Source organism: Stigmatopora nigra, chromosome 4 (assembly GCF_051989575.1).
Source record: "Stigmatopora nigra isolate UIUO_SnigA chromosome 4, RoL_Snig_1.1, whole genome shotgun sequence".
NCBI classification, from domain to species: Eukaryota; Metazoa; Chordata; class Actinopteri; order Syngnathiformes; family Syngnathidae; genus Stigmatopora; species Stigmatopora nigra.
In genome coordinates, this window is record NC_135511.1 from 9,524,816 (window position 1) to 9,541,607 (window position 16,792).

General features: G+C 39.4%; 1 protein-coding gene across 10 annotated transcripts in view; it reads left to right on the forward strand.

The window, feature by feature from the left end:
• Positions 1–16,792, forward strand: part of LOC144195985 (3',5'-cyclic-AMP phosphodiesterase 4D-like) — a 118,865-nt gene that overhangs the window by 88,742 nt on the left and 13,331 nt on the right. For 9 of the 10 annotated variants that reach the window (XM_077715936.1, XM_077715940.1, XM_077715937.1 and 6 more), the window contains 5 exons: positions 10,014–10,205; positions 12,667–12,703; positions 12,787–12,863; positions 13,211–13,260; positions 16,401–16,513. In XM_077715936.1, coding sequence (XP_077572062.1) covers positions 10,014–10,205; positions 12,667–12,703; positions 12,787–12,863; positions 13,211–13,260; positions 16,401–16,513 — 469 coding nt within the window. Of the gene's footprint in view, positions 1–4,150; positions 4,473–10,013; positions 10,206–12,666; positions 12,704–12,786; positions 12,864–13,210; positions 13,261–16,400; positions 16,514–16,792 lie in introns of those variants that run through there. The other variant, XM_077715944.1, reaches the window with a different exon arrangement.

A 16,792-nucleotide genomic window follows, 5' to 3' on the forward strand; every position in this document is an offset into this window, starting at 1 on the left:
TCCTTTACATGGTATATACTATAGACAAACATTGTATGGTCTTTATATTGATTTTTTAAAATTAGGCTTTTTCCCTATATCACAAACGTTTAGAAGACTCAGATGGAGGGTCACCTCAAATTAGCTCTAATCATCTCTAGCAGCCCCACACCATCAGTAAGGATGAGCAATACTGTTGACGAGTTTCACAACTACATCCAATTTCAATCTGTTTTCCTTTGCTCCATTTGCAAAAAATATGGGTATCTCAAAGGGTTCCAATAGTTGGGCCAAATCATCTGTTGATCATCCAGTTTGGGAAAAAATAAACGTGCACGTCAATTATCATTTATGGACCACAAGACTTTAAGGATGTGTAAGTGTGCCCATGCAGCCAGTCTAGAACATTAGTCAAAAACATACTTGATTATGAGCTGACAGATATGATAAATTAGTTTGCTCTGGATTTGCACTTTGCACCTTTGCTATTGCATCCCTCGCTCTCTCTCCCACTCTGTCATCTTTTTTCACTAAGTCACACCCACCAACCTCCCTCAATCTCTCCAATTTTCTCTCCTCCTCCTTTTCACTAAACCTCCACACTGAAGCCAGAGTCGAACCAGGCACACTTGGTTGGTGTTGGAGAAGCCCCCCTTGAGCTCCCTGAGCCCCATTCCTTGTCAAGATGAGTTTACCGGTCAACTCCGAGTACCTATCGCTGGAGAAGATAGCACGCTATCGTCACGCCTGCTCCAATGGCTCGCCCTACGCCACCAACAAGCCCATCGACATCAAACCTCGTGGCCGGAGAGGGTATGCGAGGGAAAAGGGTGGGCTAAAAGGAGTCAAGAAAGTTGTGCGTTTGCTGTGAGATCCTCAAAGTCAGCTCATACTCTAACCAATGGCTTTGCTTGCATGCTTTTGAGTCTGTTGAGTTCTTCCACCTGCTCTAGTCTCTCACTGTTTACTTAACAATGTATGTGTCTGAGTGTGTCTGTGTGTAGGGGTGTTTTGGTTCTTGGAGCCCCTGGATAGAATGACACCTCATAAATATACAATTTTGGAATAGATAACTGATGAAACAAAGTGAATCTTCTAGATAAATTAGTGATGAATAAGATACCAATGATAACGCCAACACCAACAATCCTTTTATTTTGCGTAGGACATTTTCTTTTATTTTTCTTTATTTTATTGGTACTGGTAATGAAGGAGTGACATAAAAGCTCAAGTCTTTGTGACTTAATTTATCTTAGGTAAGGGGCTCCCGTGTTAACATTTTTTAATTTGTTTTATTTTAAAAACGCGGTATGGACTGAGATGTGGAAACACTTACGACATATGACAATGATAATATAAACTAAGTTTGAAAATCATGTTAAGAGGTAAAGCATAGCTAAATAACTTGCTCAAATGCATTGTCAAATACAATAGTTGAAAGTGTAACAAGTTAGCAAATGTAATGATTTTAACCATTTATCTTAAAATAAAAAACAGTCAAATGAGGACTGTCTGCATGTATCAAGGCAATTAATGAAATCTTGTTTTTAGATGAGCAGACTTGAGTCCACAAACTGCAAACCTTGCCTTGCCTGTCATGTTACTGCATCTTCCTGTGAGTGCACATGCCTGCGTGTGTATGTGCGTCATATTCCCATTTTCCTTATTTTTGCTTTTTCAGACAACAAGGTTGGCAGCAAATGAACACTCAATCAAGGTATGCGGGCGCAGCATTCGTAATTCGAGCACTCTGCATCCATTAGGGGCCCGCACAGAAAATTTTAAGACCTTATTAGATCTATTATCATGCCGCCATATTTTTGTTAGCAGCACGCACGCACTCTGTGACCTCAAGCAAACAACAATAAAAAAATATATATATTTTTTAAAAACAAGCAAGATGTATGAATGTAAAAACCACATATTTTATTGGATCTGGTGTTTTTATGTGTGTCAAGTACACGTATTTGCATACGAACTTAAGATAATGGTCGTATAGACACAGATATGGATGAAGCTTTGTCAATAGCACGCCTTTGCCATCTGTGCCTGCTGCATTTAATGCTATTTATATATGTCCACGTTTACTTAAAGCAAGCTCTCTCAGTTTTGTCGATTGATTTTTTTGTCGCTTAAATATGTGCTGCAGCCCTTTTATGGCTAGGTTAATGCTGCACTTGCAGAATAATCAGCACTAGAGGGCTGTATTGTACATCAGGGTGGGCACGTGGTATTTATTTACTTATTTTACATTATGAGGAGCCACGTAAGGTTAGAAACTCCTCAAGGTAATACTGATTCAATTGATGTAATTCAGGTTTTTGCATTAGTGGACTATTTATTCAATTATTTTTTGCCACGAACATTCTTGGTTCAAATGATTTGGGAACGTCTCATAAAATGACATTTGAAGTTGCACTTTTTGTTGTCTTTAAGAAGTTACTATAACTTGATTCATTCATTAGCGATAACTTGATGCGACTGGTCTTGACAAATTGTGACTTGGCTTGACTCCACTTAATCTTGTGATTTGACCCGACTTTCCAACAAAAGGAAAAACTTGGGATGTGACTTGGAAAAAAATCACTTGCAACCCTCTTGTGATCCCTGCCAGAAGGACTCATGCAATTGTCTGAGTCGTTCCTATTTGGAGAAGTGCCATTGTTTTATTTTTTTCCTTTCCTTTTGACGCGAGTTACCCCTAGGGGTGGTCAACAGTAGTGTTGTTGTTGCCCAACATAGTGTGTGACGTCTCTTTTGCATACCAATCAGTCGTATGGCCAAAGAGCTCATTAAAGCCACACACCCCCTTGACAAGAACCCAACTTCACTGGTGGTTGAATTGCCTCTTTGAGAAGTTCTATTATTCAACTAAGTGACAGTGGAGTTTGTATTTGTATCATTTGTTTATTTTAATTTATCCATTCTCTGATCTGCTTATCCTCACATCGTCACTAGTCTAGTAAAATGGGTTTATGGCTCAGAAAAGTTTGAGAAATGTCTTAAATTGGCTTTCAATCGGATTCAAGATGAATCATCAACGACTATCCCCGAGTGTTGATTTGAGTATTTACCAATGTGGTTTGTTTGTGTGTCTGTGGTGACGCCCACACCCCATACACTATGTACATGGAAGCTTACCAGCTTATATACATACACTGAAGCATTAGCAACTTGCATTCACCTCAAGGCCTTCACCTCTCTCTCCCGTCGTCATCGTCATCGCCACAACCGCCTTCCTTTTATGACATGAAAGGCTGTGCGTGCAATTGAAGGGGATGACCGCAGTATTATCAGTCAAAAGGTTGCGGCAGCTCATTTGTTTTGGCTTCAATGGGGTCTGCAGATGGACACAGTTCCATCTGCATGTTTTTATACGCTGTGCTTTCGGTGAACAAAAGGAAACCTTACGCTGACTGATGTCACTATGCTGCCACTTGTCTGTGGTCACTCAAAAAGGTTCAAAGCTGCTTTTAAGATGACCTCGGGGCTTCCTGGTGTTAGACATCTTGTCTGCATGACAGAATATGAAAGAATAACTGTTGAATCAACGTTTTTGGTGAAGAACCTACAGCCAAGAACATTCGATCACACACTCTTTACATTTTTGTTTTCTTTAAATGACAATCAAACTTTTCTGCCCCACCTTTATTAGATGCTACGTGTCAGAGGTCATTCACTCATTACCTATCTGACATACAGCAAATACACTGCATGGCCAAAAGTACAATTATTTGAGTCCAAATCTCGGTGTGTGGTTTGTTCCAATATTTCTTTCTAAAATATTTTTCAATCATGTATTTTTCTAGGGTTCAAAATGGGGGGTTTCTAAGGGCTCAAAGGAATTACTGATGAGAATTTCCCATGCACCTCAGTCCAATCATCCAGTCTAAATTGTGATTTTAACATTTGACAGACATTCATGGGAATCCTTTGGAGATTCTCCTGCTCTCTGAATGTATTTTCTATAGATGGGGGAGAAATGTATTCTATAGTAAACTTTTCTGGAGTAGCAGTTTGTCTTAGGTTGCCGTGGAAGCATGGTTGATTGACTTGAGAGAGTGTAAGGATGCCTGGGAGTTAGAGTGGAGTGAAAGCAAATCCCGCCCTTTGAGGAATTACTACGGCCAAAACAACCCCTCCCACTTCTACTCAAAAGCCAAGCTGCAGCTGGGGAGTGAAGCAGAGAGCGAGCGAATAGTCATGTAACTCTTTAAACTCCAATGAAGGGGTCGAGGGTGAGGAGTCGGGAAGTGGAAGCCTGGAAGTTGTCTGGATTAAAAACAAGAAGGACTAAGCGTTCAAAGGGTGTTGGGAATCATCTGGAATACTGCAGACTTGTTTCAAGGGAGCACCAGAGATCTGGTTCTGGTCTGTGTGTGTATCAGTATAAGTAAAGCTGTCGAATGTGGATGGGAAGGCGAAAACATGAGTATCATTCTAAAGCCAAGGTCACGCTCCACCAGCTCCCTGAAGAACACAGAAGGAATATGGTAAATATGTGTGTCTGGGTCTGCGCGTGTCCATATTTCGGTGTATTTGTTTGGCACACACCATTGTTAACCACTACCTTCCTTCCTGTTTGGGTTTCACTCCCTGTTAGTTAAGTCCACCGTATGTTAAAAATGGTGAAACATACTCCACGGTCTCTGCTTGACAAGCACCCATGGAGTCAAGTTTTTCATCGTAGCGATGGAAATCTGTCAGTTGGAGGCAATAGATGTCAAGATACACACTTGCTGGAAACCCCTCAGTTACCTTTCTTTTACCTCCAGTGTATGTTTTTTTGCTTAGCTTTAAAGTACTGTTCAATTGATTAACAATACCCATTTTTATTTATTACTGCATACGTTATTGGATTGTATTTTTTTATGATTGGGATTTACAAATAAAAACTAATTTGATGTCTAATAAATTAAGATAGGTGGATTTACTTTAACTGAATTAGGCACTTCCAATACTACCTCAGCAATATTCCTCTTGCAAAGTAGTCTTGGCGATGTTTAAAAAAATGTTTTGGTCAAATTATATATATTTTTTCACTTCATTTCATGAATGGCCATTATTAAAACATTTTTTATTTTCTTTTGGAAAATGTGTGCTTTAAAAACTATTATAAGTAAAGCAAAAGGCATGAACTTTATGATTCGAAACATGTTATTTAAATAATCCTACATCCATGTGCTATTTTAAAGCGATCTTGAAAATGACTATTATATTATACAATCATAAATGATTGGAGAAAAATGACTTTATTTCAGTCCTCCATACAAAAGAGAATTAAATGACTAAGAATACAAGTAAAGAAAATTCAACAATTTCAATGATCATCTACAAGTGCAAGGTACTATTTATAGTACATGGTTAGGCAGAGTCATTATCATTCATGTGATATAAACCACTGGTTAATCATTGGGCAAGCAGATGTGTCCCTTTAACATTTGACATGGAATGACAAAAAGTGGCACAAAATATTCATACACATTAATATTAGCGCTTGCTTACTGTATTGTGATACCCATCCCTAGTTGTTTATGAGGAAAACCCTTTCCATCTAATGCGTTCAATGCAGCTGTCAGCTGTCTTTTTGATAGAGACTCAGTTGCTACTGTGCTTTAAAAAGAAGGATTTGCCTTAGCCAAGTAAATTATTGGAGTTATAATTGGCCTTATACTTTAACTTCAAAGCTTACTGACAGATTGCAGAATAACTACACACCTTGTATGCCATTCATCTATATAATATGTCGTATATATCTTATCTCTTCTCATTTGCTGACCCCTGAATTGGTGTCCAGCCAATCGCAGGGCACAGGGAGACAAACAACCATTCACGCTCACACTCATACCTAGGGGCATTTAGAGTGTCCAATCAGCATGTCTTTGGAATGTGGGAGGAAACCGGAGGAAACCCACGCAAGCTCAGGGAGAACATGCAAACTCCACACAGTTTGAACCCAGGTTACCCCGCTGTGAAGCCGACGCGCTAACCACTCAGCCGCTGGGCCGCCCATATTATATACTGAAATGGAAAAGTGTTATGACTTTTCAGTAGCAGCACTCCAGTTAGGATAAAGTGGTCACTTCAGCCTTAAAACCGTGGCTATCTACGTCAGTGCTATTTGTCAGTCCAAGAAGTAGTATTCTTTTGTTTAGTGCTGCACATAAACAAAGATGCAGCCTGAAGCACAACCTGCCCTGCCCTCGTCCTGTCTCAACTCGTCCTTGGCTGTCAGCTCTCATTTTCCTCTGATAAATTCTCCTCCTGTCGCTTCTCTGCCATGAGGATGGATCCCAGTAAATATGCTCTTCCACTGTCACACCGTCGACAGCCCTTCAGATAAATCTCTGAATCCTTGTTGTGACTGTGTAGAATTTCTCTTGTCTTCTATCTTTGTATTATTTCGGCAGATCTTTCAGCAGTCTTTAGTTATTGCTTAAGAATCGCATGAGATACAGTATGCAAGAGGTGTTGATGGTTGTGGGAGATAGTTTGGCCTTCTGTGTCAGAATGAGACAAACAACGTGTTTGCACCTCAATCTGACACCCTCTTGTAGCATGTGTCCCATTTTGTAGGACGGTGGGAACAGCAAGGTGAAAACTGGTCAACCGTACAAACTGATTGTTCCCTCAAAGTCAGAGAGGCACATTGGGTAAAGGGGTAACATAATGTCTCACAGTTCTGAGATCAAGAGTTCAATCCCAGGCTCCACCCTTCCCGACTGGAGTTTGCATGATCTCTCTGTGCCTGCAGAGCTTTTCTAAGGATAATGCGATTTCAGCCCACATTCCAACATCATGGATGATAGGCTGATTGAACACTCCAAATTATCCGCATCTCAAAATATGAGTGTGATTGGTTGTCACTTTGTGCTCGGAAATTAAATAATGTGATGAATCAGCTTTGAAAAAGTCAAAACTGGTCTCTGAAAATCAACATTTATACATCTCTAAAATCGACCTTCCCAAAAAGCAATTATTTGATCTAATTATTCAGCCAAGAGACAAAAATATAAAATCTAGCTCTGAAGATTAATACATTTCCAAGTTTAGTATAAACCAAAATTTACTCTAATCCCGGCATGAATACATTTTACATTACATTTATATTTTAACTAATTTTCTCCCCAATAAAAATAAGAACAACAGGGACAAAGTAAGTGAGTTATGAGAATTTCCTTCAGGAATCCTCTACTAACCATCAATCTTGAACACCCTTGGCTCCCATAATAAAGAGGCGTTACTGACATTAGGCATGGAAGAATGGGAATGTATGAAATGAAGTGTAGTCATCTGGCCTTTATCTGATTTCAGTTTACTGATGGCATTCACATGTGCACAAGGCCTGTTTTTTATTAGTTGAACTAGAGGCTGCGAATTCCTTGTGACAGACTAGTGGAACCGGTTGAGTGCGTGATCGTAATTTGTAGAAGTGTCATGGCTGAATAACTCAATTGAATGGAGCATTGAGAGTCAGCGTAGAGAGCAATAAGTGAATGTTAACTTTTTTACTCCGAGTCTGAAAAAACGGGAGTTACCAGTTGGAGCTGACAACACCATTGGCTACTATTCACTTCTATGCTAATTTGCTCAGAATGAATGCCATTGACTTTTGTATCTAAATAGGGTCAGGACCTTAAATATATATTACTCTCTAGTGAGAACCAACACATTCATGGAATGTGTTTATAAGTATAATAATAATACTGTTGGGTACCTTGGCTTTAAGGTCGCACAATGAAAAAAAAGCTGCTTATTTTATGTGTAAATGGGAACAAGTTTAATGGTATTCTTCACTTTTTAACCTGCAATAAAATTGCTAATAAAAGAACAAATAATTCGCACAGTTGCCTAAATAAAAATGATGCAGATAAGTGCAACATTAATGATTACATTATAAAACACCAATGAAATTGGTTCATGCTTTGTTAGCTGGCTATTGACTGCCACAGGAAATCTACTCTGTTTATTTTGCTAGATGTACTGCCAAAAGCAGGTTGGCAAACTGACAAAAGATGCTACTCTGTGTCCTTAGTGTGCAAAAGCAGGTCTGGCAAATGTTTGTGTTTGAAGTGTGTTTAATTTTGTAGCTTTTTAAATTTAAAAACATACCGCTACACCCGTAAGTGTTTGTCCACAAAACTGTGATTTAAAACTTTACTGTGGGTGTGTTAATAATGCGGGGGAAAAACAATAGTCAGTACACTTTGCACTATAATCTCCAATGTTAAATGAATACACCTCTTAAACTGTCTTTGTGAAGGATTTTTTTTCCTCTGTGTGTTCCGATGGAGGTGTTTTTTTGTTTTTTTTGTCCAGTAAGTTTATATATGAGTTTAATCTGACACTATGTTGTTCTAGCTCCTAGTCGTTTTCAGAGAGGTTTTTATACATTTAACTACGCAACTTGACTCGCGTGGGAAGCTTTGTTTCTGTAGGGTCTGATATATCTTGAAGTAGCGGCTGTTGTAAGCCGATCTTCCATCTTTGGCCTTGTTACCATTCTCTTGGAAGTAAACGAGACATATTTCTGTCTCACAACAACAGATAAAGGCATATCTGCAATCTGCTGACTCTTTAAAGATTCATTTTAGTCGCTCCTTGTTGGGAAATGTCAGAGAGCTTTGTGTCAGAGGGGAGAAGACCTTCCTCGTCATCAGAGCTGACGTGTTTGAAGTGTGACGTCATTGCTGGTGCAATACTTCAAAAAGGCATTCCCAGAGAGGGTGCGTCCTTTACCCCACACAGATGCAAGATTTTAGTGTTTTGTGTCAGTGCATGCACTTTAAATAAATGATTATACAATACCAGCATTTGTTGCAAATAAATACACAAAGTGTGTTTGTGCATGTGTGTTTGAATGAGAGAGGCCAACTTGAGTGCCCATTCCTCGGTAGCCAAAGCTGACACTCACTGCTGCTACCCACACAACAGGGAGGTGAGAACCCAGTGTCCAAGTTGGTGAAGGGTAAATGCCAGATATGCCCTATTTTTGTATGTGTGTTGTCATTGTGACTCGGCAAGCTCTGGCTTACACAAACAGAGAACATACAGTATTAAAGAACATTGATCGATTTAAATGCCTAAATATATATAAATATTCTATAGTTTAGCTTTTCAGCTCTAAACCTTTATCCTCACTACTCAAGTGGCATCTATAGGAAATATGTCACACTTTTTGTTGTTGTTCTGTTTTTTTTTTTTATAGAGGAAACAATACATAAATGTTATATTCAGTTATGTATCAAGCTTTATAATAGTGGAATCTCGGGTGAATGGCGAGAACTGCTTGCTCTGCTCTCACCTGTCCAAGAATCCACGTGTGTAGAAGGGAGTGCATGCCTGAACACGGCACGCACGTCATCTTTCAGCGCAAACACTACAAAGTGCGTCACGTAGGATTAAGAACTTGCCCTTATCCATAGTGAGGATGACGATTATGTGAGGCACGCAGCGTCATAACAGTTCGTCACAGGATCCCCTTTCTAACCACCAGACGGGATTATGGGTTGTAGATTTTCCCTAACTGTGACATAGGTGGTATCCACCATCCCACCTGGAAACAATCTCTACGGAGACCAACTTGTTTCCAGTTGTGTTGGGAAAAATTGGGTTTTAGAGCTGTGGTAAACAATTGTGCTTATGGGCCACATGAGATTAAATGTTGTCTTGATGTGTGCAATGAATGCACTTTAATTAAATGCTCATTTATTAAACATAAACTAAATGTTTCATGTGTGTGCAACATTGTTGACTATTTTACAATTTGCAATATCTTGCTTTATAAAATAAACCATTAAAGAAACAATTAATTCAATCATTTTATTACTACACTCTATAAATATTTATTATGGTCTATATAGTCCATGGTTGGGTTTGAAACTGAGCCCCTCACTGTATGCTAAAGGGGAAAGTATTTTAATAAATACACTACATATGCACGGTCTTATTAGTTGCTCTTGCAAATGAGTATTGGCAGTAAACATGCATTTATTGTTTGGTTACATTTTGTGTGTTTTCTCCTGTTTTCCCAGTTTCGACGTGGACAATGGAACATCATCAGGTCGCAGCCCACTGGATCCCATGGCCAGTCCAGGATCGGGCCTCATCCTGCAGGCCAACTTTGTCCACAGCCAGCGGAGAGAGTCGTTCCTGTACCGCTCGGACAGCGACTACGACCTCTCGCCCAAGTCAATGTCCCGAAACTCCTCCATCGCCAGCGACATGTGAGTCTTTCTGGTCATTTCTAATTCATCTCTTTTTTCCCCCCTTTGTGCTGAAAGCTTTTCATTCTATTTTTAGACCTTTTTTTCCCCTGTCTGAGTTTGTGTCTGAGTGCCACAGCTGGATGTTTATCAGCACAGGTCATAAAGCTGCCACACAGGCCACCTTTGGCTCTGGAGGGAAGTGTGCATGACCAACAGCTCGTCGAGTGGTGTCACATCTATTCTTATCACGTCATGCACAAGGCACTCAGTGAAGTATCTTAAATCACTGCTTAAACGCCTGACGTTGACGCACCGCTTTTTTTCGACTCACCGCACTTGCCTAAATAAATTCTAAGATACGAGTGTGGAAAAGTTAGCCTTTGCCAAGATAAGAATTTTCGGTTTTGATTGACACGCCTTTCCTCGTATTTTGATGACATGCTCGTTTTGGTGGTTTCATGGTTGGTTACATGAACCAGTTGTAGAGGAAATTAAATTTTCAGCAAAAAAAAACAAACTTCTTGACTCGGACTGAAGTGAATAAGACAAAAAGATCACAAGTGAAATGACTGACCTCCGTATTTTTTTTTATTTTTAATTTTTTATTGGACATGCAAACAGCTATCACATGATAATTTACTAAGAGATTGAATATGACCACAATTTAACACAAAGTCACTCATAGTACTTTACCTGACATGAAGAATCTGCAAAACACAATTGAGGGACTAGAAATCGAATGATAAATAAAGTGATACATAAAACGTTAAATAAAAAACCCTCATAAATTAATGAAAAGCAAAAGTTAGATAACTGAATGGAATTGTGAAAACACTGTAGTGAACAATAATATTGTCAGAAATATTTCTTGATTTTTCTGTGAATGTGTCATAATATTGCATTGGCCTCCCCCCCCAAAAAAAAAAAAACGAATTTGATTAATTATCTCTCCATTTTCATTAGCGCTTATACTATCTAGGGCACAAAGATTGAAAGCCTTTTTTTACGCTATTATGCACTGTCACTAAGTGGAAACAGAACTGCACTCGGGGTTAGCAAATGTAAATTTCGAGTGAATTTAATCAATTAAAAAGTAGGTGTTATAGAATAATAAAGTAATTTGTAATTTATACTTGTAATGTCCAAAAAATGTCACATTTGACAGTTTTAGTTTTACAATTGAATAATTAGCACACTTGTTTTTTGCAGTTTTAGCAGCCATTAATAAATGCCAGTGCTAATCAATAATTGTCTATTGTGCACTCCCACATAGAAGAAAACATCTATAAATAGTATATTTTTTTCTGTAAAATTGTACAACTATTCAAAACAGTCCATCCTTATTATTATCAAAAGAAAAAAGAGGAGTTGCGTCATTGTTTAACTTACAATAAAGAATAACTTTACGAACAAAATGTTGAAGAAGAGCAAAACATTAAAGTGCATCAATTTGCTTCAAATTACCAAAAGAAATCTTTATATTTAGCGAGGGATGACTTTCTTTTCTCCTCTTATGTCCATCTCTTCCCTCTGCGTGTGTGTCTTCTGATAGTGAATGGGTGTTGTTCAACAGGGAAAAACTATACAGCTTCAAAGACAACTTTCTTTTGATGATTATTCCCTAATTGATTGCTCATGCGGAGTTGTCAGCAGGAGACAAGTCTCTCCATAACGATTTCTTGGTGCGAAAAGCCCCTACACCATGGTAACAAGAATGCTACTGTCACGCATCGCAGGGTTAAAAAGTGGTAATTCAGCCAAATGATGTCTAAAATCCCATAAATTGGCATATGTATGTTTAAAAGCATTATTCTCATCAAATGGTGTGTGAGCAGCCGGTAAGTGTGTTTCGTCACGGCTACTTTTTTACGTGTTATGTGTCATTGGGAAGGTAGAGATCACCTGATCAAATGTTCACCGTGACCCCTAAGTTCAGCAGCACAATATGTGTGACTCATGGCTTTTGTAGTTGAAATTCTTTTGAGGGGGGAGCAGAGTGTGTAAGCCTAGACCCTCATCTGCCATCCTGTTGACTTTTCCCAGAATTTGTGAATGATATTACAGAATAGGAAATCCTCACACGTGGGGGATAAAACTGCGTCACAGCATTGTAGCATCCTGGACCATTCTGAAATCCGGTCTTCAGTGACTGCTTACATGACATCAACGAGTCACTGGGATGGAATGCATAAATGACACTGAAAGCAATTGTCTTGAATTTTAAAAAAAGAAAAAGTAACAAAAAAGGCAGAACCTGGGATTTCCAACACAATTTAACTTGCAGACCACATTAAAGTGTGCATCTGTTTTTAACAGTAATCAAAATCATTTTAATCTTAGGTCTGTCATGGACCTTTAAAGTCTCCCAGATAGTTAATCAATATTAGAATATTACCACAACCACTTAATTCTTGAAGCTGTTTTGATCAGTTAAACCTTTATATACTGATGTTTCAGGTCTTTCTTTTTTTGTTTTCAGACATGGTGACGACATGATTGTAACACCATTTGCACAGGTAAGCGTTTTCACCGCTATTTGATGTTCAGGAATGTTTTCGTTGCAAATAATAATTACCATATCCTCACTTTCGACTTTCAGGTTCTTGCAAGCCTCAGAACTGTACGGAATAACTTTGGTGCATTAACCAACCTGCAGCAAGACCGAGCGACAAATAAGTATGTTTGTATACTACTTAGCACAAACTAACCTTGACACATCTGTTTTGTCTGCCCTGTGTTCACCCACAATGCAGCTTTGTATGCCCTCCTCTGTTTACCAGTGGTATTACACAAACAGTGATAACAGCCGCACAGCATTTGTTCATATTATTATTAGTGTGATCCAAATAAAACCAATTGACGCTTGTTTTTTCTCATCCACAAAATAACACACTCTTAATCAATGTAATTAATTTGCTAACCACAATCTAAGTACATCTCTCGGTTGAATGAATCACATTTTTAAGTATTGTTTAACTACGTATATGTGTATTTTTCAAGCTGTGTTTGCTTTTTCAATACAGGAGATCACCCATGTGCAACCCACCGCCAATCACCAAGACCACTTTTACAGGTTTGTCCTTTATGTCAACATTACAGCCATTGTGTGGTTATTTTTTGACCTACTTTATAAGGTTTGTTTTGTTTTGAGTTGTTCCTGCTGTCTTTGACCTATACATATAATATAAAGCCGAGTATGATCCAGTTTCACCTGTTATAATGCATGAAATTATCTACATTTAAATTACTACCAACTACATGAACTAGCTTTTTTTTTACATTTAACAGATGATTTTGAGAAAGTGGGCTATTCCAGACATGGGTCAACAATCAATCCAGTCCTATTTTTAGTCACCAGTTATACTGGTTCGTGGTCATTATGGAACTGTGCCATAAACAGAAGTGAGTCAAGGTTGTGGAGTTTTACCTCATTAAAAAACGACCTAGCCCATTAATCTGTTTCAAGAATCGAGTAATGTCATTGACCACGAATATTTTTTCCCCCTGTCAATACCAACCCGTTCTGGAATTGGTTAAAAGGTGTGTCTTAACCCTTGTTGCACACTTAGTGAGGTTCATGCTTCTTTATCCCCTTGGTCCCAACTAGTCCCGTTTCGGTCGGCCAGCTGCTCCGCTTCGTGCTTTTTCTGCAGCCGCACGCGTCTGTGCAGCAGCAGCACAGTGGCCTTTCTGAGCACCCGGTGTCTGATGTCGCACTAGGCATGAGAAGAATGTCATTGACGTCAGCGCAGTGGCTGTCAGTAAGGGTAGCACCCCAGCCGCTGACACCCCATCTAGGTAGGTTAAATGGTTAGAAAAGAGGACCCAGAAATGAAACTATTTCAGGAGCGGAAGAAGGACTAAAGTGACAGAAATGAGTAAAGGAGGATATTGTGAAAAATAAATGACATGGGAGCTTCTCGCTTTTGATAGGGTATCTTTTTCACGCTTCACGTGGCCACTGTGACACTCACTGAATTGCAACATTATAGAAGATGAATGACTCTTTGTCATGAAGTCGTCATGTCGTTTTGTCCTTTTTTTTCCGCTGGATAGATGTCCTAAGAGTCATACGCTTTGAAGCAAAAATATGCCTTGAAGTCCACTGAAATTGAGCAAAAATTATGGTGATTGGCATTGAATTATAATGGTTTGGCATGAGCTGAATCACAGTTTTGGAGTAATTTTCAAGCATTATAGAAATAAATACAATACTTAAACTCCCATTCACTCCTCTGAACAGTTTTAATAAAGCTAACGTGCTTGCTTTTAGAATGTGGAGCCAAACCCACACAAATATTTGAAAAGTATAAAAACAGGGTAACCGCTGTATGATAAACTGACATATAACAAAATTAGTACGATTGATTGGAACCACTTCAGGGTGAATCCAGCTTGCTTCTCATAGTTCTGTGCGAACCTCATGACGATAAGAGGAATGGAAAAAGAAATGAATAAATCAACAATGAAAATAAAGACTACTCACTCCTGAGTGGGAGGTTATTGTGCTGGCAGACAATTTTTAACTATATACACTGTTATAGCTCAACACACCCCTGATACCATCCTGATTGAGCCCCTCATGCAAACTATCAACCCAAAATAATTAATTACCATATCATATTCATTTGACAACAGCAGTGTCAAACCAATTCCACAAAGAGCCAAATAGTCCTAGAATCTGTTCCAAATAGTTCAGCGTATACTGGTTAATTAATCAAGGAATTTTCTGATGAAAAAAGCAGAACCTTACTGCACTCAACTGATGACACTTATAAGAGATCAGATTGATGAAAGGATCTCCTTTTCATTGGTTGCGAGGAAAACCTGCAGCCACTTGGCCCATTAATGAAATTGGTTTGACACTAGTGACTTGCAGCATGTTCCTTACAAGTATAATATAATTCAAGAAAAAAACTGACTTAAAATATTCCCTTCCAAGAAAACTCTCGCTAACTCGTACTAACCAAACAGTGCAACTTAAATTTCCCAACATGTTAATCTTGCCTCTTAATCAAGATGTTTCAACATACTTCGTCCATATAAATTTCTGACCTACTTTTCCGCTTAGACAAGGCTTTAATGTCAACTTTTATGGCTCATAGGATGAGAACAAAAACTTCAATTGTGTGTTCTTCACCAGTTCTAGAGGGGAAAAAATATCAATTTAATATCCTATTTTATATATTTCCCCTTCTATTTAAAGTATGATTTGTATAAAGACCCCTAAGCTTTGACTTCTATTCCCTCCCTCATTCTATCGATTGTCTACGTCTTCCTCAGCGTTTTTGAATGCTGATCATATGCAAGACGTGTCTGCCCTTACTCACTACATTGCAAGGAGCTCCCTTGCAGCTCTTCAGCTCCGCTTATAATCCAGTCCTTGTGTTGTCACCCTCCCTTCCCTATCTACAGTGCAGTCCTCTCATGCTTTAGGTACAGCACGTTTTGGCTGCCAGGGACGCCGAAGCAACAGCATCCCACCCACCTGAGCCCCCTCCATCCCAACACACACACACACACACAGCATCTGTCTGGCTAGCATACAGGATTCTACCCTATTGGATACTACGGATGTTTTTGTTTACACACAAGGAGGTTGAAGCAATTTGTGCTAGTGTTACGTGCGTCGTGTCTGAGCATGTTTGCGCGCGTGTGTGTTTGGTAGTCATGTCAGGATGCTTCGACGTGCATCCAAGGCGGTTTTGAGCCCCCCAGTCGGGTCCGGCATTTCTTCTCTCCTCCTGGGATCCCCCAGAAGACTGCTTTTCATCCTGCTACATGACTGGAATTACACCTCTTGTATGAATGACATTGTGGAACTGGTGAGCAAGGAAGTGTTGTGAGTGTCTGTGCATGTGCATTCCAGCTGGACTGCTCACGGACTTCTAGGTCTATTCGTTGTTATCTGCCATTGGCATCTGGACTTGTTTAATTTTCCCGGCTGATATCAAATCGGAACTACCCATCTGAATTTTCTAGAAGAGGAATAATCAAGGATTTGGGACATCCAGGCCTTACTCGCTAAATGCCTCTCGAACCCACACACACCCTTAATAGCTGGACCATCCAGTATGAAGAGTCACCCATGTGTTTTCTCGGGGTATCCCAGCTTAGCTGTGTGTGGGGTGGGAGACCCCGGGCCTGGGCCGTCCACTAAGTCCCTAAAGCGGGCCTTTACTGACCCCTTGCCATCCTGTCTCGCCCCAACAGAGGAGGCCTATCAAAAACTGGCCACTGAGACTCTGGAGGAGCTGGACTGGTGCCTGGACCAGCTGGAGACCCTTCAAACCAGACACTCAGTCAGTGAGATGGCCTCTAATAAGGTAAGAAGAATTCAAAATATTTTGGTGTACTGTATTTCCTCAGAGAGCTACAATTTCCAATTGTAAAGATGTTTATCTCTTCTGTTGATGGCTCCACTAAAACTAGACTAGGTTTTGAGGTTAAATGAGAATTGTGAAGAAGACCTTAATAAGATCTGATGTTACTAACTCCCTTGAGAAGTCACTGGAAGTTTACCTGTATGTAATGCTGATTTCTGAAGATCCAATGCCCGACAAAATCATAAACTAGTATTTTTTAATTAGCTAGGAGCCACCGAT